This window comes from Vulpes vulpes, chromosome 16 (genome assembly GCF_048418805.1).
Source record: "Vulpes vulpes isolate BD-2025 chromosome 16, VulVul3, whole genome shotgun sequence".
NCBI classification, from domain to species: Eukaryota; Metazoa; Chordata; class Mammalia; order Carnivora; family Canidae; genus Vulpes; species Vulpes vulpes.
Window position 1 is genome coordinate 14,380,348 of NC_132795.1, and position 25,500 is coordinate 14,405,847.

The 25,500-nt window shown below is 37.7% G+C and overlaps 1 protein-coding gene across 15 annotated transcripts in view; it reads right to left on the bottom strand.

Moving 5' to 3' along the window:
• Nucleotides 1-25,500, bottom strand: part of PIKFYVE (phosphoinositide kinase, FYVE-type zinc finger containing) — an 82,947-nt gene that overhangs the window by 24,104 nt on the left and 33,343 nt on the right. For 6 of the 15 annotated variants that reach the window (XM_072741569.1, XM_072741570.1, XM_072741574.1 and 3 more), the window contains 14 exons: nt 24,946-25,093; nt 24,257-24,424; nt 18,470-18,529; nt 16,772-16,901; nt 16,168-16,348; nt 15,439-15,513; nt 13,287-13,394; nt 10,772-10,912; nt 9,569-9,695; nt 8,126-9,288; nt 6,098-6,198; nt 3,751-3,822; nt 2,670-2,841; nt 930-1,108 (listed from right to left, as the gene is read on the bottom strand). In XM_072741569.1, the coding sequence (XP_072597670.1) occupies nt 930-1,108; nt 2,670-2,841; nt 3,751-3,822; nt 6,098-6,198; nt 8,126-9,288; nt 9,569-9,695; nt 10,772-10,912; nt 13,287-13,394; nt 15,439-15,513; nt 16,168-16,348; nt 16,772-16,901; nt 18,470-18,529; nt 24,257-24,424; nt 24,946-25,093 (2,825 nt within the window). Of the gene's footprint in view, nt 1-929; nt 1,109-2,669; nt 2,842-3,750; nt 3,823-6,097; nt 6,199-8,125; nt 9,289-9,568; nt 9,696-10,771; nt 10,913-13,286; nt 13,395-15,438; nt 15,514-16,167; nt 16,349-16,771; nt 16,902-18,469; nt 18,530-24,245; nt 24,425-24,945; nt 25,094-25,500 lie in introns of those variants that run through there. The other 9 variants (XM_072741577.1, XM_072741580.1, XM_072741576.1 and 6 more) reach the window with 3 other exon arrangements.

The following is a 25,500-nucleotide window of genomic DNA, read 5'->3' on the forward strand; positions in this document are numbered from 1 at the left end:
GAGCCAGGGCAGGTGAAATGTCAACAATAACCTGCAGGAAGGAAGGAAAAGTAGGCAGATATCCGGGGAGTGGAGGAGCACATGCAAGGCTCCCAGGCAGGGTTCCACCTGACTGAACTGAGGCTGCAGTGAGGGGACAGGAGGGGGTGAGGGGACAGGAGGAGGAGGCGAGAACAGGGAGGCACTAAGCAGCCAGAATACGTGGAGCTCACAGGCCCATAAAGGGGCTCTGGCTTTCGTACTCACTGAGACAGCCACTGAAGGTCTGTAGCAGAGGAGTGGCCTGAGCCAATCTTCATTTAACACAACCACTTTGACCACTGGGCTGCGATCAGACCACAGGGTAACTGGCTGAGGCCACTGCGACACTCGAGCGAAAGGCAACAGAGGCTCAGCGCAGAGTGGGAGTGGTAGAGAGGGTCGGGGTGTTCAGATTCTGGATATATTTTGAAGGCCGAGCCTGAAGGCTTTCACAAATCACTTAATACCACAATACCACTTAATATCATTGTGTGAACTAGTGATTTTAGCTCTATCTGGATTTCAGCTCTATCTGGAATACCCAAGTAACCTTATGCTAGTTAATGTCTCAGCCAAAATTCTAACAAATGCCTACATGTAGAAAACTGTGGTTAAGACTAACATCTGAAGCGGTAGATCTACTCGTTCATCTCATGACTTCATCACTTGCTAGCTCTCTAAGTGACCTATAAACTCGAAAGTGAGGGTAATCATAATACTCTTTCTTAAATTAAGGATTAAATAAAATGACAACACTGAAAGCTCTTAGCACAAAATAGGACCCTCTGCATTTGCAAGAGTGGAAATGGGGACTACACACACTGCAAATTAATCTAGTTACTAAAGAAATGTTCACAAAGTCTTCTGGGGAATATGTGACTGTGTATAGGATCATTCTGACTTCTTACCTGAAAGATGCCACCATCTGATTGTAAGAGAAATACTGGTGATAATCATGGTGGATGGAGTGACCACATGGCTCAGCATTGGCTCTGCGAGTGTACTGGTGCCCATAAAACCTAAGTTCAAGGTATTTTGCAAATGACATGGACCAGGACTCATTGGAAAGAGCAACAACTGGTGTTACCTGAAATTCATATAAATCATCTGTTATGTAATTACATATTGAGAATCTCTTTTTTAAAAAATAATTTCTTTTCTAATACAAATCTAATATACTCTGACTCAAGAAAACTAGAAAAAGAATTGTTTAAAAGTGGATACAGGGGTACCTGGGTGGCTCAGTCAGTTAAGTGTCTGCCTTCAGCTCAGGTCATGATCTCAGGGTTCTGGGATCAAGCCCCACATCGGGCTCCCTGGTCACAGGGGAGTCTGCATCTACCCCTCCCACTCCCCCTGCTTGTGCTCTCTCTCTCTCTGTCAAAATAAATAAAATCTTTTAAAAAATAAAGTGGATAGAGTTAGGAGTGGTTGGGGGAGCAGTACCACTGGTGATCCCACCACCAACATCACTATGCTAGTATATTTACTTTATTTCTATGTACGTGTATATATATTTATATGTACATATATATGTATATGAACACATAGAAGGTACCCAGCCATTGTATTTATAAATAAAGTCTTTCCTATAATTAGCTCTATAGTCTTGTATTATTTTTACTTAGCAGTGAATCATAAATATTTTCCCACCTAAAATACTCTTAAGTAACTTGATTTTTAATAGCCATAGAGTATCCCATTGTATGGACATATCTAACCAATCTCTACTGATACGCATTTAAGACATTAGAAGTTTTTCCTCTATTCTGATCATGCTCTGATGAACTTCCTTGTGTATACATACATATGTGTTATATCCATAATTATTTCCTTGGAATAAATTAAGAAAAGTGGGAATTGGTAGACCAAATGGCATGAACATTTGTGTGGTCTTTGATACTTCTTGCCAGTCTTCCAAAATGGGGTATTGGGAAGGGCCTGGGTGGCTCAGTTGGTTAAGCATCTGCCTTTGGGTCATGATCCCACGGTCCTGGGATGGAGCCCCCCGGCAGGCTCCCTATTCAGCAAGGAGTCTGCTTATCTCTCTTCCTCAAACATCCTAGCATACTACACTATTGTGCTACAAGTCTGTCTCCCCTGCTAAAGGACAGGAGCCATGCCCAGGCCCTCAGAGTCCCCGGCACACAGATGGTACTAAATAAGTGTCTGCTGAATAAACATAACTGAGAATTGTTAAGATATAATCTCCATAATTTTACCAAACAAGGTATCTATATTTTACATAATGACTGATAAATTCCAAGATGAAAACTTCCAGAAACAAACACTAAATGCAATACACAAAATGCAATTTACCCTGGGAGGTAAATGAAATAAGAGCCCAGTGAAAAATAAATCTAAAATAACATAGATCATCCTCTCCAAAAAGAACTACACAAATAAAAATAAATAAATGATGTTGGGCAGCCCGGGTGGCTCAGTGTGTTTAGCGCCACCTTCAGTCCAGGGCCTGATCCTGGAGACCCAGGATCGAGTCCCACGTCGGGCTCTCTGAATGGAGCCTGCTTCTCCCTCTGCCTGTGTCTCTGCCTCTCTCTCATGAATAAATAAATAAAATCTTTAAAAAAATAATAAAATAAATAAATGATGCTGTAAAAAATATTAGAGTAACAGGGTACATTTACCTGTTTGCAGATCCTGCACCAGGAATAAGTAAGAATTGTATGTTGATATCCAGGTACTGGAGAATCCAGCTCCTTCAGGATTATCTGCACACAGCCTTGGCCATGGACAAAGCGCCGAATATGATGCACCATAGGGGTATCACAGAACATGCTAGGACACTGATAAGAAGGCCTTTGACAAAAACAAAGTCCTCATGTTAAACCATGAAACCGAGAAGTAATGTTGAATGAATACTGGCTAATCAGAACCGCTGTCCGGGAAGCTCAGTGTACTCTCTAGAGCAGTGATAGCCGGTGGACGACCTATTCCAGGCACCACTTGCACGCTCAGAGCCTGCAGCTAAGCCTGTCTTCAGCTACAACTCAGTGATGGTTTCCACTTATTAAGCACCTTCTATTTGCTTCACATTTTTAAAATGTCACTTCATTTTACCTAGGAAAGCCCATGATACTTCTGGAGCTTGTTATTCCCTATAATGGGGGCTGGTAAAAATTACTTGTTCTTCTTCATGAAAGTGGCAGGTGATAACTCTGACTTAAACCAAGGTCTAGGGATCCCTGGGTGGCGCAGCAGTTTAGCGCCTGCCTTTGGCCCAGGGCGCGATCCTGGAGACCTGGGATTGAATCCCATGTCGGGCTCCCGGTGCATGGAGCCTGCTTCTCCCTCTGCCTATGTCTCTGCCTCTCTCTCTCTCTCTCTCTCTCTCTCTCTCTGTGTGTGTGACTATCATAAATAAATAAAAATTTAAAAAATAAAAAAATAAAAATAAATTAAAAAAATAAACCAAGGTCTAGATGATCTCTATGCCTCTCCTGCCTCTCATTTCAATCACTGTAAAGACACATATCCTAAAAAAAACTCTTAGATGGCGACATAATTAGACACTCAAAGATCTGCAAAACGAAGTAGATAAGACATCCTGGGATTGAATATGAAATAGATAACTTCTTTCTATGGTACTCTGACACATGGTATTATAGTGGAGGCCACACAATACTTCAACTCCTCTTTATGTTTTAGGTTGAAATTCTGGGCATCAGAAAAGCATACACAGAACATAAGGAGAAAATCTGTTCTTACCTGAAACAGTATCTCTCTAAAAATATTCCTAATGTCAGATCATTCTTTCCATAAAATTCCATTGTCACAATCCTAAAAAAAGACAGTATTTCTTAGGAGCACGTCATAAGAATTACCACACTGCCAAGACACTGCATGAGACTACAAACTGATTACCTGTTAGATGTGCCTACAATGTAGTATTAAAATAGGTAATATTCTCTTGTTCTTCTACAACAGGTTTAATCTCATCAGGTAAAAGGGGTTTGAACTAGCCACACTATAGCTCCTTATCTATTCCCAGTCCATTAGTATCTTATCAAACTAGATCAGGATGCAAAAATAATAATGAGTAAAATGGATATGAACTAGGAAGAGATCAAAGTTTCCTACAAAGCCCTTATGCCCTATCACCATTAAATAGAACTCCTGTCTCCTGCTCTCTGGTCCACATCTTTACTGAGCATGGAGAACAGCAGCTCATATTCTTCCAGGAGAGCCAATTCCTGACTTTATGCCTAACTTATGAATGCCTACAAATAAGAGAATTTGGCTATAGCCCTGTTGTAATCCACACTTTATTCAAGCTTTGACCTAAGGAGTCCATAAACTCCCACAGAAAACTCCTACGGAGAGCGCCTGGGTGGCCCAGCTGGCTAAGTGTCTGCCTTCAGCTCAGGTGACAGTTTCAGGGTCCTGGGATGGAGCCCCTGCATCTGGCTCCTTACTCAGTGGGGAGTCTGCTTCTCTCTCTCCCTCTGCCCTCCCCACCCCCACACATGCTTTCTCTCAAATAAATGAGTAAAATCTTAAAAGAAAAAAAGAAAAGAAAAAAGCCAAAAACCTGTCTGTGGGTTCCCCAGCCCTAAGTCAAAGTCTGCTAAGAGCTATATAAACACTAGAAGAATCCCTGATCTCACTGGTAGAAATATGTGTTCCTGGAGTCCCAAATTAAAACATAGAACACATTTTGTCATGGAAATAGTGCTCCAAAAACAAGCTTTTAAAATTAAAGTATGCGGGACCAGGTAACTGGATGATGGGCATTAAGGAGAGCAGGTGATGTAATAAGCACTGGGTGTTATGTAAGACTGATGAATCACTGACCTCTACCTCTACCTCTGAAATCAATAATGCATTTTATGTTAATTAACTAAATTTAAATAAAATTTTTAAAAAGCGCAGGAGAAACAAATTTTTAAAAATTAATAAAGTACATAGTACTTTAAAAACTAAAGATAAACTATGTAATAATTAGCCTTTTATGATTATCATATCATTTGAAACAAGTAATTTATAAAGTGTTTTTCTATCTACAAATAATTTATAAAGTGTTTTTCTATCTATCTACTTAGAATTAGGTTTTATCACCTGCACCCCAATGTTTGTAGTAGCAATGTCCACAATAGCCAAACTGTGGAAGGAGCCTCAGTGCCCATCGAAAGATGAATGGATAAAGCTGTGGTCTATGTATACAATGGAATATTCCTCAGCCATTAGAAATGACAAATACCCACCATTTGCTTCGACGTGGATGGAACTAGAGGGTATTATGCTGAGTGAAATAAGTCAATTGGAAAAGGACAAACATTCTATGGCCTCATTCCTTTGGGGAATATAAAAATTAGTGAAAGGAAATAAAGGGGAAGGGAGAGAATCAGTGAGCGTGACAAAACATGAGAGACACCTAACTCTGGGAAACGAACAAGGGGTAGTGGAAAGGGAGGTGGGTGGGGGGGTTGGGGTGACTGGGTGATGGGCACTGAGGGGGTAACTTGGCAGGATGAGCACTGGGTGTTATGCTATATATTGGCAAATTGCACTCCAATAAAAAAAAAAAAAGAATTAAGTTTTAGGATAAAACCCATTAATAAAGCTAAAGGCTAATTGCTTTTATGAGAATGATGCCTTACAGAAAACCTGCCTAAATTGTACATTATCATCAAAATGCTTAAAACTAGCTTTTATGGGGGCACCTGGCTGGCTCAGTCAGTAGAGCATTTGACTCCTGCTCTCCAAGAGTTGTAAGTTCTAGCCCCATATTGGGTATTGAGATTACTTAAAAATAAAAAAATCTTTTTTAAAAAAAAAAAAAAAAGCAAACTATTTCTCACCTTTATAAATACAAATTTCTCTTCCATCTCTCACATCCTTTTTGCTCTTACTCAAGGTACTTCTCACTTACTTCTTACCATGAACAAATACAAATTTTGTATTTAATTCACAAATTTAAAAGTCCTAGCAATTCATACATGCCCAGCAGAATGCCATGTACCTGAAAACAGATCCTAACAGCTGAATTTTCTTAAAGTTGTTAGAATTAAGGTCTTAAATACAGTGCAATAATACAAGAGGAAAAGAATCCTACCAAGGGCTGACACAGGCACTGGGGGCATTGCTGGACTGCGCAGAAGAGCTGCTGAAGAGCACGCACAGTCTCTGGTGGTTCACAGGGTTCAGACAGTCCACCTAAAAGAGGAGGAACAAATAAGCACCCAAAAGTAGTACGATACTCCAACCTCAATGCATGTTCCCTTTTTTTTTTCTTTAAGATTTTATTTATCCATTTGAGAGAGAGAGAGAGAAAATGCATGCACACAAGTGGGGGAGGCGGGGACAGAGAGAGAGGCAGTCAGTCTCCCCACTGAGCAGGAAGCCAGACTGGGACTCAATCCCAGGGCCCTGGGGTTGTAACCTGAGCTGAAGGCAGACGCCACCCAGGTGCCTCCCCATGCATGCATTCCCCCTGATTTGTGACACCTCCAGTCATCAATGAAAGGGTTCCAATGCAGACTGAAAACTGCCAGAAACTGAATAAATGAGGAAATGGAGCATTTCATTTTTGAGACAAAACAAACCAAAAAGTTTAAGTTAACTTAAAAATGCAAACAGAAGTCTAAATAGCTTGTTTTCCTAAATACTCTTCACTACTTATAGAACTCCATTAAATTATTTTGGAAGTAAATAGTTAACTAACTAGATCCATATGAAACAGTCTGAATGGATGGCTAGATATAACAGCAATCTTAAAAATTTAAATTCTCAGGTATTTATTTGCTTGTACTTTATACTGTTCTTGATCATTACATAGCCAACATTTGCTCTCTGTTGAAAATCAAACAGTACAGAGATACATGAAAAATTTCATGACGTACATAAAGCATCTCCTCCTTCGATTTCACTCCACCTCCCAAAACGATAACTTTTGACTCTAAAGTTAAAAACCATGCAATCTTTTTGCTAGTTTACACGCATTTACACACAAACACACCCACATATGAATACAAAGGTGATTTTGTTTTATAAAAATGAGGGGATGCTACATACAACACGACTTGCTTTTTAACACTCAAAAATAAATCATGGGCTCTATCTAGGTTGTTCAATGAGATCCAATTCATTCTTTTTACTGCAAACAACTAGAACCAAGGCCTCAGCAAATAACCTTTTACATATATTCCTACAAAATGTAAGCTTCCTTAGATAAAATGCTTACTTATTTCTGCAGAATAGGCTATAAAAGATTGGAATCCTGGACAATGGTATATACATATATATATATATATATACACACACACACACACACGGAAACTAAAACAGATCTCCCTATCACTTTATATAAATTTACACAAATGTATATAAATGCAAATTTACATACAATTTAACATAAGCATTTTTTCACACCACATTAACCATGGCTCTTATCACTTTCCTTTTTTTGCCAATCTCACAAACACTAGTGTACCACAAAGAAAGTAAGGTCCTGTTATTATTTAGCACTTCCTCAACTTTCAGTGAAATTAAGCATTTTTTTATTTGTTCTATTCAACAATTTCATATCCTCATTTACAGACAGGTTTTTTTTTCATTAGTTTTCTTACAACCACTATCAATAATGTGTCTAGGGGCAAATCTAATTTCCCCTCAATCTCTGTTTCAAAAGAATAAGGGCACTATCATAAATAATGTGAAGTGTTTATGCTAAATAAATAAGTCTGATATTTTCTAAAAACACATCCATTTTTTGCAGGAAGCTTCCGTCTCGCTCCCTCTCAAGCATGAACAGGATCAAGGCCACATCACACCCACACCCACACCCACACCCAAGTCGGCCTTCCACAGATTTTACTCAGCTCCACCCTTCCCCCTACAGCAAAGTTCTTCCTACTTTACTGTGAACTCAGTGTGAGAAGTTCAAAACGCAGTTTCATTACTTTATATTCCTACTTCATACTTAAAGCAATACATAAGCCAACAGACTCAAGGTAAAAAAAAAAAAAAAAAAGCATAGGAAGAAATAGTTAATAAATCTGCAATCTATCATATTTGTGTTTTTTTTTAAATCTGCCACAGCAGTCTTATAACACATCCTAAAAGTGCACCCAAAGTGCCTCACCTTTGTTGACCACACTGCATCACTTGGAATCAACCCTTTCTCTTCGTCTCCCTCAATTTTGCTTCCTGGTCTGCTGCTTGCCGTAGCAGGTGCTTCCTTTGAATGAGCAAAAGGGTCTGCATTTTTTTGCTGAATTCTTCCTCCTCTGGCCCGATAATCAGCCAGCATTCTCCCCAAGCTCTGGCTATCTCCAAGATGCTCAGCAATTCTAGTGCTCACTAGCTCGTGGGAGGGCAAGACTTGAATAGACTTGGCCTGAACACTTCCATTCATGCCCTGAAGCCCCGAGAGATCCCTAAGCAGCTGCTTCTTCCGTCTGCTCTCCATTTCCTTGAACTCTTTATTGAGAAGAGGAGACCAGTAAACCTGCTCCGCGAAATAATCTCGGGTAGAGCATCTCATCCCCTTTTCGGTTAGAAGGAAGGGCTCCCGGAATGTGATTACTGGGGAGATACAGAGGATCACATCTTTCAATTCCTGTTTGAAGGCCAAAGAATAAGTCTTTCGTTTATCTTCAGAAGAGGTAACCTCCTCAGTAATATACAATCCAGTGTCATCCTGCAAAGGGTCTCTAAAGGCTCTCATCTGGCTTTTGGGGTCCTGTAGCTCATCTGTGTGCTGTGAAGGCTCTGGCTGCACAGTGCCCGTGGCATCCTGTTGGTCGTCCACATGGAGCGGCAGCAATGATTCTGGGACGGATGGAAAGAGGGCACAGGGGATGCCTGCTGCTGGGCAAGCTGCTGTGGCATACTCCTGATGCTTCAAAGAGGCAACATCCTGTGGGACGCTTTTATTTTCCTGGTCACCCTTCTCAAACACGATCCTTGATTCCAGCAAACCGCTATCATCGGAGGGCAGAAGCTCTGGAGGGAAGTCAGGCTCCCGGGGGAGGGGGCTTCCGCTAAATGGCTCTTGCACTGTCCCTCCATCCTCTCGTCCCTCGATCAGAGAATGGAAGGAAGGGTTTTGTGCTAACGTAGGAGGCATTGCAAATTCATCCATAAGGAAGGAGATTTCCAGTTGCGAATGATAAGCTACACAGATCATAAATATTAGGATCTCCTTAACTCGAGCCAGCTCATAATCAGAGCCTCCTCTGAGCTTGATTGTGCAGCCCAGGTGCTGTGGACAGCCTTCAAAAAACATCAATGTTTTGGTTTGCTCTACAAATAAACAAATACAAAGTTTAAGAACACCAAGCTGGCAAGTCCTAAATCTGGACAGAGTTAATTCATCATCTTAATCTCCACAAGAAACCCTTTAAGCAAGATCACAGCTGCCAATCCTCATCTAACCACTGCTCACAAATATTTAGCATTATAACCAGATATTATTAATGGATATTAGATATTAGTGGGAGAAAGTAAACACTGTAGTACTGATGAGTTTACTCATTTCCTCTTGTCCTTAATCTCGGGTGAATCTATGCTAAAGATCACTCACCACTAGGTAACTGAAACATCTGCATGTAAAATTTGTGACAGGTGCCCAGGTGGGGTTTTGTAAGCAGCTGGTCCATCGACATCACTAAATCACCTTGGGTCATCCGACTGATTCGTTCTAAAACTTGCTAGAACACAGAAACACATTACATTACAAAATTAGAGAAGAATAAAATTCTCAGTAAATTTTACCTGGAAAATATGAAAATTTTAGAAATAAACCTCACAATTCATTTCCTTAATTTTAATTATATAATTAAATTGTATACTTTCCTTAATTTTAACTATAGGGCAATTTTTTTTATTCTAAATTAGACTACTGGGGATCTCTGGGTGGCTCAGCGGTTTGGCACCTGCCTTTGGCCCAGGGCATGGTCCTGGGGTCTGGGGATTGAGTCCCACGTCAGTCTTCCTGCGTGGAGCCTGCTTCTCCGTCTGCCTGTGCCTCTGCCTCTCTCTCTCTCTCTCTCTCTCTCTATATATATATATATACATATATATATATATGTATCTCACGAATAAGTAAAATCTTTTTAAAATAAATAAATAAGTAAATAAATAAATAAATTAGACTACTCCTATTAGTGACCTTATCAAAAGGTATTTAAGCATCATGCATTGGCATAGGATACTGAAGGGAAGGGGGAAAATTTCCTAGAACTAGCCTCTATCCTGAAGAGAGTAATTTTCCAAAAGAGAGAGCATTTTTTTTTAAAAGATTTTATTTATTTACTCATGAGAGAGAGAGAGAGAGAGAGAGAGAAAGGCCAAGACACAGGCAGAAGAAGCAGGCTCCATGCAGGGAGCCCGACGCAGGACTCGATCGCGGTTTTCCAGGATCCCGCCCTGGGCCGAAGGCGGTGCTAAACCTCTGAGCCACCCAGGCTGCCCGAGAGAATATTTTCTACTTGTACAATTCCCCAAATAAAATGAGAGCTCAACAAAGACTACGTATTAACTAATGTCTATTACACCTTTGATCTTGTCAACAACTATGAGTACTATATAATTAATTACACTTTCTCCCAGCCTGAGGTTCTAAACTCTTAAAATAATGAAATGGCTGTCATGCCTTATTGTCCTACTTTCAAATATGGAATAGCAAATAGATAAAGATCCCTGAATATCAACCATGCATGCATATAAATTTAAAAACTGAGATTTTTAAAATATTATATAAAAATGAAAAAATAATGACACTCACTGATTTTACATTAATGACCAAAGTAATGCCATGTTCTAGTAACATGTCTTGGGCAATCCGAGATACTGTTTTTTCAACTAAAACCAATGTGGGTCGAACATCAACTATTCGCTGAACATAATTCTTCAAGAATTCCCTTTCCTGAGGAAAAAAAAAAAAAACATCAAAACTATTATACCTGGTACAATTCAAGATCTAGAGATATTAAAATATCAGGATAGTTTGACTAATAATATTAATCTAAGCCTAAGTTCTCTTCATCCACAAGTCCATAAGAGAGTTACTTCAAACACAACTAAGAGTATTATTCATAATTCTGAATTGCCAGTTAAGCGAAAGAGAGTTTCAAGAGAAACTCCATTTTCTGACTAATTTTGAAGGATTTTCAGTTCTTAATAATTTATAATATGAAAGCCAAAACCCAATCAGCTCTCAGAGGTTAAAAAAAAATAAAAATAAAAAAACCTCACCTGGTAACTCCCCAAATGAAAGCAATTTCTATTTTTTTAATTATAGATTCCCCCATTAAATTCCAAAATTAACCAGGGTAGCTCTTCTTTGGGTATCTGAATAAAGAACTCTCGAAAGATGCTATTTTAGCTTCTTTTTTATTCCAATCTCCCAGATCATATTCTACCCAGAAGAGCTATAGTTAAAGATCTAAAACACAACACTTAATACAATTGCTTTATTGCAATAGAGGCTTTACTGCGGTGGTCTGGAACCAAACCTGCAATCTCGCTGGGGGATGCCTGTATCTACCCAAATTTCTGCTCCTTCTTTGGTTATTCCACACTGAGTGGACCAAAAGAGAGAGAGAGAGAGAGAGAGAGAACTCAAATCAGCTGATTCTATCAATTCAAACTAAAATCTTCTATAGGTGTTAAAGGTAAAATAAAATATGGTTTAAAGCACAAACAAGACATTTTAGGTTATGCGAATTAAACTATATTTCTTAAATACATGTTTGCCCAGAGCATACTCCTATAACACAGACAGACTTTAGTCAGCTAACCTAATCGCAAGAATGGAGTTAAAATAGAATGGATACATTTAAGTATAACTGTGGATTTCAGTTACCCAGTTCATCCAAGACCAGCAATTTTACACATTTTAACAAATGCAATCAGGATAAGCCTTACAACCAATGTACTTGTGATCTAATTTTATAAAAGTCTTCTACGTCATGACACCTTCGGTGAAATGAAGAAAACTCCCAGCATCAAAGAATCTGTGATTCTAAGAACAATAATTGCATTTTTCCCTATTTCTTATTTCAGTTCAACAATGAGAAGTCACAGTAAATCAGAGCTAGTAGGGATGGCATGATCCAGTTAAAACTCGATTTTTACTTATACACAGCTGAACTGCAAAGAGGAAGCAGCAGTGTTCATTAAGGCACAGAGTTCCTTCCATAAACCACAATTAAGTTTCTTTCTTCTGTTGGTGTCAATGATTTCAGTACAATAGTGACTGCTCCTAATGCTCTAGGGGAAAATGTGCCTATCACCTATGAATTTTCAAGTAATGCTTTTCCTAAATATTTCTGGAACTGAATATAAGTATTTCTACTATAATATGATAAACACATTCCTGAAAACCTCCCATTTTGAACAAATGCAAATGAAAATTAATTGTCTTTATGGGAGAAAAGGAATTGGGGCAAAAAACTTTTTAAACTGATACAACTTCATATCTAGTACACTAACAAAAATAATAATCCGTACTTCAAGAAAGAACTTGGAACAGCCCAGAGAGTAGCTCAGCACAGCTGGGGACTGCCTCAAGGGAACTTTAAAATGCACAACAGCAACTGCAACAGTACAACTAGAAATGGAGCTCTGAGGAGTGGAGCCATTAAGAGCCATCCAGGCAGGGCTGAGGGTACGTCTGTCTGGGGGAGAGGGTCCTTCGAGCAGGACAGCACTTTAAATTTCTTAAAACAGAGCCAAAAAGGTTCCTGCCTGTGTAGCAGCTGAGCTGAGGCCAATTCTTCTTTCCAGCTGAGGGTTATAATCCTATGAAGCTATTCTGGGTCCCCTTGGTTAGGAAAAACCACATAGAAATCAACACAATTTCCATCTGATGCTATCCCCTTTTACCAACCATGTATAAAGTAACTGGTATTCTAGAAACATGTGTTTTAGTAGGACAAACTATATTAGAAACTACGTATTGCCACTGGGAATCTGATAAGTTAGAAAAATCCTTAAAGTAAATCAATAACCCAAGCGGACAGAGAGGCCAGAATTCAGATTTTTCTTCCATATATTCCCCAAAAGTCTTATGTTCCCTTGAACAACTTTGAAACTCTAAAAGGAATGACGGAGGTTTTGGCAAGCTTCCAAAGCAATACATAAAAAACGTCTTTTATAATAAATTTTTTAAATGAAACAAAAGTGATCAAGTTTCTCTGCCTGCCAAACTTAATCAGCTAGAGTGAGTTTTAAGAGTGTGCAAACACTATGGTACACAAAGATACCTCCATATCATTGTTTCAGAAAGAAGTCCTTACCTGAAGCACAATAGGATCAATGCAAGTAAATTTAGTTTCTTCTCTGTAGAGATACTCAATGGAACACTTCAACAGAAGAATTTTGGGATTTTTAATACAAGAATTCATCTACAAAACATGAAATTTGTTAAAAGCTTTTAAAGTCTATACTTTATAGACTTTCTTTAATCATATCTTTAAATTCATACTTTTCATAATTCTTCCTAAATTATCCCCTTATATTCGTATTGAAATACTCTCATTTAGGTCTTTTAAGGTATTCTCTTACATACTTTTTCAAAACAAACTGCTCAGAGCAATGCAGACTTCCTCAAAAATTGGCTTTGTTTCACTGATTCTATCTTAACCTAATCCTCTACACTCTTAGTAGTTTTTTTCTCAATATTGCAAGAATAGATATCCAGCTCTGGGTATGGAGGAGAGGGGCATAATGACAAGATATTTCACAAACTCACAGAGATCAGCAACTTTGAAAGCATAATTTAACCTTTCTAAAATTCAAGGAGTAAGGAAGGAGAAAAGAATTAAAACACCTCCTGAGTAGATTCCATGCAGTTACAAATTGGCTAGCCAAACTGGGTAACAAGAAGTCAAAAAAGAAAACCTTAAAGTGTATCCAGAAGCACAGACTCAAACAATACACTGTAACCACACAACCAGCCACAAGCATGACAGCCCAGGCCCTGCAAAGGAGGTTTTGGAGTGACATATATATGCTTATATACTCCAAACTGGTAAATGGTCTTCAAACAGTACACTCATCAGTTGAGGAACTACATTTAGGGCTTTTTTTTTTTTTTTTTTTTTTTAAAGCAACTACAACTTAAAGACTCTCTCTAAATATGGTCAGTGGAACAAGACAGTCATTCATGCATATGTTTCTACCACTCCTACATACAAATTTCAATTCTGGAGATAAGCTCAACAAATTTATCTTAGTTCAACAGGTATCATTTAACTTGGCTTAAATTACTAAATGTGATGGGTAATGTGCCTATTTTAATATGACTCTATGCAGAAATACTGACAATGGATCAAATCCAAGCAGTTTTATTTATCTATGGTCACTATTTTTGAAGGGCTTCATGCCTTACAAAAAATGAATTAGTCTCTGTTTAGAGAAGAATGAAAAGAGGACTGCAGTTCACCCATCAAGTTGCCCAGACTAGAAATCCATCTGAGCTCTCGCTGTGACCAAATCAGTATCTCCAGAACTGGAGGGTCAGGGTATCTCTCTTTGAGGTGAGTTTCCGCAGTGATTGAGAAACACAGCAGGTTTGAAGCACTGCTACATCGATGGCTTTTCAAATTGTGAGGACCAAACCAATGGCTCTGGAAACACCTGCAGTGTTTCCCGAAGTTCACGACTCTTAATGGGATACAAAGCCTCTGGCTGCTTCCTCCAGCCTCATCTCCCTTCTCATCTTGCATCTTAGGATCTCAGAGATTCCTTAATCCACCAGCTTATCTCACGTCATTCCTTCATGCTAGTGCTAAAAAGAGGCCTCAGGCCTGAAGACAAAGATAGAAGGTGAGAAGGATAACAGAACACCAGTGATTGTGCTGCAGCTCAGCCTTAAAAGAAAGAACAAAGTTTTAAAATGCTAGCCCTGGGATCCCTGGGTGGCGCAGCGGTTTGGCGCCTGCCTTTGGCCCAGGGCGCGATCCTGGAGACCCGGGATCGAATCCCACGTCGGGCTCCCGGTGCATGGAGCCTGCTTCTCCCTCTGCCTGTGTCTCTGCCTCTCTCTCTCTCTCTCTCTCTGTATGACTATCATAAATAAAATAAAAATTAAAAAAAAAAATGCTAGCCCTCTGAAAGGACTCTAGTCTATTAGAGAAACTGTGTCTCCCTAAGATGTTGGAGGGTCAAGGGAGAAATGATACCAGTATCCTATCATTCTGTTGCTCTGGAAGCCTGACCCATCCTCCCTTCCTTCTTCTGTCTCATGAATTCTCATTGTCCACATCCTAAACATAATCAGCTCTGGGAGACCTTTCCTGAACCTCCAAAATTTCATGCCATAGCAGACACTGCTAATCACTCCTTGCTTTCTATTCTCCTTCTCTCCTGTGAGTAGGGCACCCCAACCTGTTGGTTTGGTACAGTGTCATTGTTTGCTGAACTTCACTGTTGAACAGATCACATTACCTTTTTATGTGCAATATTTTTGGTACAAACAAATCCATTGACAACCACAGAATCAAACTTCTTTCCACCTGGAATCTAATGAAACAAGAAAACAAAACTCAATGATATATTATTAGAATCCAGTCAGATGGATGCTATTATTTATTTCCATTTTTAACTTTAACTATTATATAATTAAATCGGAAGAGAAAGTTCCAGAATATAATTCTTCCTTTCAACCAACTATTAATGACATCTAGCATGACTGTCTATTTTCCCACCTCCTGCTCTCTATTATCTCATCTGGTACTCTAAAATACCCATATGACCGAACTGGCAACTAAAACCATTACTAAATCAACATCATAGGCAAAAAATACATATAGGACTCCACTACTATCTAAATAAGGCAGTTACCCACTGTTTTTCCTCAGAACAGTGACAGTAATCTGTGGGAAGAGGTCTTCTCACAGATGATGTGTCAAGAAAAAGAAAGCAAAAAAGGAAGAAACCAGATTTGTTTGGTTTCCCAGCTCCATGCCCAACTCACCCCCCCTTCCATTCACTTCTCACTTCCTATAGGTGGCTTCTATGACCCCTAAGTGCACTGCTAATAAAGAGTAGAGAGAAAAACTTCCCCCTCCCTACTTAGAACCTGTTTTAGATTACCACTAAAAGACAAATTACTAGCAGCCCCCCCCCCCCCCCCAAATCAGTTCCAAGCGTTAGAAAAGCACTAGCAGAGCTCACTTTTTTAATATGGACAAACTGACGGATATCCATGTCGTCATCCCGGTTCTTGACATCAGGTCGGACTGTCTGAACAACCTGGCAGACCAGTGATACAATGATGTCCCTCCAAGACGGTGACAATGACTCATTATGGAGCAACTGTTGGAGCAGTGCCATCATGTGGTTATGATTAGCTGAACTACAAAAATGTCACAAGAAAGAAGTTTGCATAGTTAACCTTCTACTGTCAGAGATGGTAATTCTGAAGACGCATTACACAGCCTACAAAGAAACAAGCTTATGAATTATGGCGCAAAGATGAGATTTTTCTTGAGCCAATCTTACTTTATCTGTACCTTAATGATTTTGCACATGAATGAAATCTGTATCTTCAATTAAGATAACCCCTTTAATTCAATGAAATTCTAACACATAAATTACAATTGGCACAGACAAATGCAGTTTAGGACTCTTGTTTTATAAGAAATTTCATCAGAACAGGCTTTATTTCCTAAGTAATCTTAGTATTTTTGATCTTATGAGGAAGAACTACACATACGCCCATCACGTCATTGAAAATTATAAAACTGGAAAATTAACATCAAAAAGCTCACTGCCTTACAGCAACCTCTCCATGGCTTGTTTCTCTCCATTCTCCTCCCTCAGCAGCTCCAGGTTGTTATGATGCCAGCCCAAAGGTGTGAAAGGCAGCTCTTTGGATTTCTCCTCAACTCGACGATTAAATAAGGATTCTAAATATAAAATAAGAAATTGTACCTCATTGTTATGTTTAATGCCATGTACTTAATAGACTGAGAAAGTGCCAATTTATCTTTTTAAGTTTTTTTAACTTGGCCAATTCAAACTGCTGGTGTAAAAAAGCAAGGACATGTGTAAATATACAAAAAAATGAAGTGTAAGTTAGATCATCAATATTCACAACAGCCAAAATCAGAGGCAGAACAATGAAAAGCAAATTTACATTAAAGTAACTAGAAGTCTCAAGCCAATAATTATAAATATGGCTTTTGAAAAACAAAAGGGATTTTTACAGTCCTTTCATTTCACTGGAGACATTAAAAAGGGGGGGGGGGGATGCCTTTCCCTGTAAAATCACAAACTAAAAGCTGCATTCAACAGAACTCTGAATGCCAGCAGAAGAACATATGATAGTGTGGGTGCTGAACTTTAAAGAGAAAAGCTCAGCTCTCAGATATCTGAATGAATATAGGCCAGTGTAGACAATATATTCAGACAATTTTTTATAGTGTTTCTTTCTCGATATTAGAACAAAGGCCTTTTTTTAAGCAAAACTTTTACAAAAGTGAACCGTAAAATTATTAAAACATGATAAATAATTTACGTAAAATCTTTTTCAAAAAGAATGAACATGGATTTAGACAAAAAGTAGATTGTATTAAAAGTTTTGCAAAAAGGATGCTCACTATACAATCACTGAAAAATGTGATTGAATAAATGGAAAGAGGTGGGAAATGCTTACAAAAATTCTCTAATCCTTCCCCCTCTTAAAGCAAACCAACCAATCAAAAGACTTTCAACCTGTCTAGCATTACAAAGTAAAACATGTGTCCACAGTATGTGAGGTATAAAAACCGTACATTTTAATTATGTAAACAGCTGGCCTATAAACTTCTAGTTGAACCAGATGTTCAGTGGTGAATTCAGTAATACTGCTAAATTATGAGAACTTATCTGAGGTCTGAGCTGTGGAGTGTTACGAACTAATTACGTCTTTACTCCACAATAGGATAAGTAGGGAAGGTATAAGAGAAGGCTGTCTTCTTCTATACTGCCTTTCGTCCCCAAGAAATTGATCAGCAGAGTCAGTTCTTTATCTCTTCTCCCCATGTCTCTTCCCAATTCCACAGGACAAGCAGCATCCTCAAATGCATGAGACTGAGGATGAAATCTCCCTGGGGGCTTTTTGACAGGTTTGAGAATCCTTGATGATATGTGTATCAACACTTAATATTATATTCATGATTCGGAAAGCATAAACTATACCTTTAAAAGAATAAAATTCAAATTCTATTTAAAAGCTTTTAAACAACTTCTTTTCAGATCAGATGTCTTCTCTCAAACCAAGTCCAAGTTTATATTTTTAATTCCCAACATTCTCAGAGTTACCATGCATATTAAAACCTGTGCTAAAAAAAAAAATAAAATAAAACCTGTGCTAACATAGCACTAAAGTAATATTTATTTTCAGTACGTACTCTGTGCCAATCAATGTGCTAGGACCAAGTACATCCTCACAAATTAGACCCACTATCCCATGTACAGCTTTTGATAAAATTACCTTTGATGAAGGCGTCACTTATTGAGAGTTGTTGTCCTCCATTGTCAGAAATCAAATACTCTGCATACCAGGGAGAGAGCAGAGGAGGAAGAAAAGGAGACTTATGACTATAACACGCCGGCGTAATTATACAGAGAACACACCTACACACAAAGTATTACTCATACTAAACCCAACACTGCCCCACCAATTCAAGAAAGCTTTAGGCTAAAATGTATCTTTATCCTTATTCCACACACTTCGTGCTACATTTAAGAGACTTGAATAGTAACAGAACCTTGAAGCAGTAATACCAGATAATCTTTAACAGATTGCTTTTCCTTTTTTAAGGCTGAGCCAGTTTATGAAAATTGAAATCTTCAGTAATTTAGGTATGACAAGCCTAAAAAGTTACACTATTTTTTCTCATGTATAACTGTATGATTTCACAAATAATCACTCTATGTACAAAACAGTTCATAGAGAAGCCACTCAAAACAATAAAAGGTTCTGTTTTTTTGTTTTAAAATTCTAGGCTACGTGTTACAAAGCATAAATAATACAAAAGTGACATTGGCAAGGAATGAGTTAAATCATCAGGGTTTATGAGCTTTCAAATTAGGGTTTCGGTTTTTCAAAATTCTAACTGAACACTTGCAGTGTTCTTTTAGAACTTTTAGAATATGATTTTTCTTACAAGTGAAACTTATTCTTTACTTCCCCATGAACTTTTTTTTGCGTCCGTGACCAAGCATAGCTCAGTAAAGTTCTTTCTACTATGCAAACTAAACCACAGTGTATTTTAAGTCTTTCAAAATAAAGGTTCTCCACAAAATTCTTTCCAAGTAGACTTCACTTATAGCAAATGAGCTTCAGAAGCTGCTATGTTTATAAGCCAATATGCTCATTCTTTCAACAAGAAAGCAGAGAAAAAGTTTTACATTGAAAATTCAAAGTGTACCATGCCGAATACAATAAATTAAGTATGTGGACAAATAAAAACATGTTATACTTTATTTCTACACCTCCCACACAGAAATGAGCAATGCCAACCTGTTTGTTCAACTAATATATTGGCTTCTCAAGCTTTACTTTTCATACTAAACATTAAGTATATATATGTATATACATATACATGAGATGATGATTTTCAAACATACAGAAAATACTGTATACCCTTCACCTAGATTCAACAATTGTTAACACTCAGCATCTGATTCCTCTCTACATGTATGTATTTTTCCCTAACCCGGCATATGAAGCTATACACATCATAACATCACATCCAATACTTTAGTATACATTTCTTAAAAATAAGGGCATTCTTCTCTATAGCCAAAATATCATTTACATACTTAAGAAAATTGACAATGTCTTTAAAAAAAAAAAAATTGACAGTGTTTTAATATGATAAAACTAAGGCACATTCTCCAAATTTATCTTTCCCCCAAAATGCTTTAATAAAATTTTTGCCTCAAACCTGGATCTAATAAGGTTCATATGCTACATTTCCTTCATTCTCTTTTAGTCCAAAGAAAACCCCCAACCTTTTTACTTTGTCATGATATTGAATTTTGAAAGAACTCAGGGCACATGTCCTGTGGAATGTCCCATATTCTACACTTGACCAGACTGTTTCCTCATGGTGCTGTTGAACTTGCTTCTATAGATTTTCCTATAAATGGGAAGTTAGATCTAGAGGCTCATGGAAGCTATGATTTTCACTTCTCTAGGTTCAATTCACTAACTTGCTTCTATAGATTTTCCTATAAATGGGAAGTTAGATCTAGAGGCTCATGGAAGCTATGATTTTCACTTCTCTAGGTTCAATTCACTAACTTGTCAAGACTGGTTCAGAATCTGGCTTGCAACACATAACAAAGATATTTTAACTGTACAAGTCCCCAAGCTTTACCAATAGTGAAAAACTAAACAAGCAAGAAGATCGCACTGTTCCAGCTTTACAAGTTTATGAAAATGAGAGGTTTGCTTACATAAGATAAAAAAATACCAGGTATTTTTTAAGTACAGATATGTCAATTTTAGAAATCCAAATTTCCTCAGCCTTGGAAGATAATGAATTATTCCTAAGAAAATATTTAACAAATATCCTTTAACTTCAATGAAAAAATAAAAATCACCCATTCCCATTTATATTGTAAGAGGATGGAAAAATGGAGACAGACAAGTGTATTATTCTTTCACCTTACTACACTTCACTGTGACGATCTTTACTTTCTGGTAATTGGTGTTAATCTTAACTACAAAGCAAAAAATAAAAATAAAAAATATAAAAAATAAAAAATTATTGTACTCAACTTCACAAAAATAGAAAAAGAACAATTCTTGTTAGTATGCTAAAAACTAACAGGACGGAACTGTGAAAGCCAGAAACTTTTATTAAAGGATTTAAAAGTCCTCAAATTTTAGACTCCTAGTTGCACATGACCTTAATAATTACCCCCTTTCTGATGTTGGAATGTCCTCCATTATATCCTTACTGAATAGGCTGAAGGATTCCTTACACTTCTTATAGAATTCTTTTAAAATTCTAGGATCTAGATTTCTCATTTCAGATTCAGAATTAAAAGGAAACTTAGAAGTCACCAAGTCTACTTAACCTTTTATCCAATGTAGGCGTCAGTCCTCAATGACTCTGAAAGGTGGACATTCAGATACCACCTGAACACCTCCAGGACACAGCAGCAAAAGCTCACTCCTGAACCTAGCTTTTCCTTCAGCCATATACTAAATAAACAATTTCTCTCAGGCAACATCACATCAACTATCAAGAACAGTTTTCTCCAGAGTACTAATAGTAAACTTTTTAAGCCTAATTACATTCTTTTATATTTAAATGTGTTAAGTTTCATCCTATTGGTCTCAGTCTACTGCTTAAGAAAATAAAGATCTTTAGATTCCATTCTGCTATCCAACATGTTATTCTTTCCATACTTGAATGATTTGTGAATCTGGAAAACATTAAAAGTACTGACCAAAAACTTGCTGAGCTACATGGAATAAAGATAGCCCTACAGCATAACCTGTGAGCATCCCTCTCCTTTTGCTATCAGGTTACTCTTTCAATATTTGGCACAATCATTACACAAAGTACAAATCCATGTGTTATATTAATAGTGACATTACTAAGTTCTTACAACTGCCAAACACACTAATCTCTTTAATGTGTGCTTTTTATATAGAGACTCATAGAGACTCCAGAACGTGTACTTTTAAAAGGTAAATATAACTACTGCCTATAATTCCCCCTTTAACATATTTCAAATGTGAAACTGTCCTCTGTCCACAAGGTTACTGAGATCGTTAAATGTCTTATAAACATAAAAGACAACAGTATCTACCACAGTCTTCTGAGCTAACAATCTCACACCACCATAAAAGAAGGAAATGAGATTGTTGTTTATTTTAGTTAACCAACACTGGTGCCCAGGCACCAACCAACCCCTTTTCTAAATAATACAGTACATCCTCTTCATTAATTTTTTCTACAGTGTTGTCAACTTCCAATGTCATATCAAAAACTTATTTTTTTACAAAATATTAATGTCTCACTAGAATCATCTGAACCTCCTTTTCTCCCTAATTCTTCAAAGATAACAAACCCTGGCCCCATGATCACAGCTCTAAATTCTTTTAATAACCTGATATATATTTTGCCTGAACCTGGCAAAAGACTTATTTGAAATAACCAGGCACTCTCTATCTTCATTATCTTGGACTTGATTTTCCTTTTAACCATATGTATTTTTTCCTGATAAAATTATCGTGATGGGGGAGAGGGGGAGAAGCTTCAATTAATATTGTATCAACTTCCCCATAGTAGTGTCCTTTCTTTGTACCACAATTTTCAAAATCTTTTCGGAGACATCACTGGCATTTACTCCATCCACCAGTGCAATCTGGACCCACATCTGTCATTTCTATTACAAAAGCATCACCCAGTATGCTCCAGGGGAACCACAGTTCATCTCATCCAAGTGTCATGTCTACTCCACTGTCCTTTCATACTCACTCAAAAGTTTTCCACCATGTTTACGATTTATTTTGAGAATTCCCACAAAGATATGTATCTTACTCATGTTTAATGCTAGTCAAGTCTCCTCTTTTACCACATCCTCTCTAAATCTCTATTTTTCAATAAAATATACCTTTTTATTACTATAACTTGCTACTGTTTCAATTTCTTATTTAAATTCCATTTAGTTAACATATAGTACAATATTAATTTCAGCAGAATTTAGTGATTTATCACTTACATATAACCCTCAATGCTCATCACAAGTGCCTTCCCTAATACCCATCACCCATTAGCCCATCCCCCTGCCCACCTTCCCTCCATCAACCTTCAGATTGTTCTCTATAGATAGGTAAGTCTATTTTATGGTTTGCCCCCCTTTTTTTTCCCCTATTACTGTAACCCTTAAAGCTTTCTTACCACATCTTGAAGGTAACGGTTAATACTGACAATCATGAGAAATTAGTCATAGAATTTGTTTCCAATTATTTTAACATAGATGTTTAGATTCAAAAGCTTCTCTTTCCTGACCATATTTTTAGATGCAAAAATAGGAAGTAGCAAGGAATTAGACAGCATTTCCAATCTAAGGAAACAAACCAACTTTAGAGAGCTAAATGTTAAAAATTCAAGTTCCAGGTGAAATCATGGAATAAGTTGTTTCATCTTTATAATGATATTTTAGTAGTTACTACAACATAATGAAATCTCGCAATTACTTATGTATTTTTTATTTATTTATTTACTTTTACATACCTCTTTAGAGCTAAAATTGAATTTGGCTTTTAATTATATCCAATGAAGTGAATCTCAACACATCCATTTTTTTTAAATATTTCATTTTTTATGTACTACTAGATTAGATTTTAGCAATGATTTATTTTTCCTTTCATACCGAATGCCTTTTGAATATGGCCATTATTATTTTTGAGTCAGTAGAATAAACCCTCAAATAAGACAACTATATAACAACTATAACAAATTCACTTTGTATTACTCAGAAAGACTTTTTTTTATAAATATGGCATATACATCATCACAAGCTCTTTTTTTGTTGTTGAGGTGGACACAAGAATGATATTTTATTTATTGACAAAGGAAAACAACTACTGTGTGGCCTAGGAGTACACGTGAGAGTACGATCAACATGATCCTTCCCTGCAGACAAACATCCGTGAGAAGCTTCATCATGGTTAGAAACCATGGAAAAAATAAAATGATATCAGGACAGAAATTTGAATCTTCCATCTGTTCTTTCCATAAGAAGCACATTAAATTATAGTAGAAAGAGGTTTTGGACCATGTATTTTCCCAATACAGTTTAAGCACCTGAGAAGATTTAGTGAAATACTATGTTACTGGTTAATAGCAGAAGCAAATAGGCTTTAAAATGTTAAAGAAAGAGAAATGAATAGAGCAGAACATCCATGTTATAAATGCAAAGAAATGCCACCTTGGAAGTTGCACATTATGCCAAGGGAAGAGCAGTGGTAGTAGTTCCTTATAAAGAGGTCGTTCTTTTTAAAGATTTGTACAAGTAAAGCTTTAAATCGGGTGTGGTGGTACTGAGGGAGAAAACGAGAAATCCAAGGAATCAACCAAAAAAAGTCTGCGGAGGAGGTGTGGGGAAGCTGAGAAAGGGTGGAACAGAACCCAACACCCAAGCCCCTCAGCCACATGGGACAGAGGAAGCCAGGAGGACAGGCTGCCTGAGATCCTGGGGCCCAGCTCTCCAGCCTGTTGCTGGATTCCAGACGGGAACTACCTCCTACCTTTTTGGTCAGCAGGGTGAGGGGGCACATGTGGGTACTTGGAGGGCTTCTTGATATGGAAGTTCACGTTGTCCAGCTCCACGTTCAGGCTGATGGAAGCGGCTGAGTCACTGTCCACTGTGGACTGGAAACTGCTGACTGATGTGCGCTTGCTAGGACTGGCAGAGTCTTTTAGTGTCGGGGGGAAAGAGATATAGGGAGAGGAGGCGGGTAAAAATGGGTTTCACCAGGGTATCGGAGGAAAGGAGAAAAATGTTCTTTTAATATACAAGCCCAATGTGCAATACCAAAATGGATACAGTATTTTCATGTACTTCTGTGGAGACTTCATAGAATTTGGACACATTAAATAGGAGTTTTTAAGATGGAGAAATATATTGGAGGTTCTGCAGAGAGAGAGTCTGGTATCATAGTGAAGAGGTGAGAAAGTTGTCTGCTGCGATATTAGCTCAGAGTTATTTTTAAGCTGCTGCAAACTAGAGACTATGGCAAAATCTGAAAACGCCAGTAGCCTAACAAGTTGGTTCTTAAGAAAATACTGTATCTAGAACAAGGATGGCTATCGGATGTTTACATTTAGATGGTGCTATACAACTTAAAACTGTTTCAACTAAAACAAAACACCCATATCATCACATATACACAGTAATGAGTCATAAAAACTAAAATGTTAGAAAGTTTACACTCACTCGTCAAATTATCGTCACCTTCTTCAGCTATCTGTTCTGTGTCACTGTCATCAAACTTTATGTCTTTAAACCAGGATGGCTCAGAGTGTCCTTCCACGGAGTTCACTGAGTCACTGTCCGGAGAAGGGGTCTCAGAAAATTCTGTACTCTGGAAAGATCCAAGTAATTCAACTTCAATGGCAACCGGGTGAGTCTGTCACACTACAAAAAACTCCAGCCCAATACTTCTACAATGCTAACCACTGAATAAATTTACATAAAAATAAGCAAATTAATAGAGATTAAGTTGTAAGCCAGCATTAATCCTGACAATTCCACTCTGAAAATCATTAAGTGTCATTCATCAGTAGGTTTAGGCAGCTTATTCTGAGCAAAACATAATATATGGATTTTACAGTGTTTCATTTCATCCTTTTCAGTCCTGAGAATGAACCTGGTTTAGAATTTATTCTAATCCTCTGCCAAAGCTACGACATATTCTGGAAAACAACTATTAAAATTTTAACAACACCACACCAGTCTTTTTGGTCATTTGTCTTTTCTAACCTTCAAGTT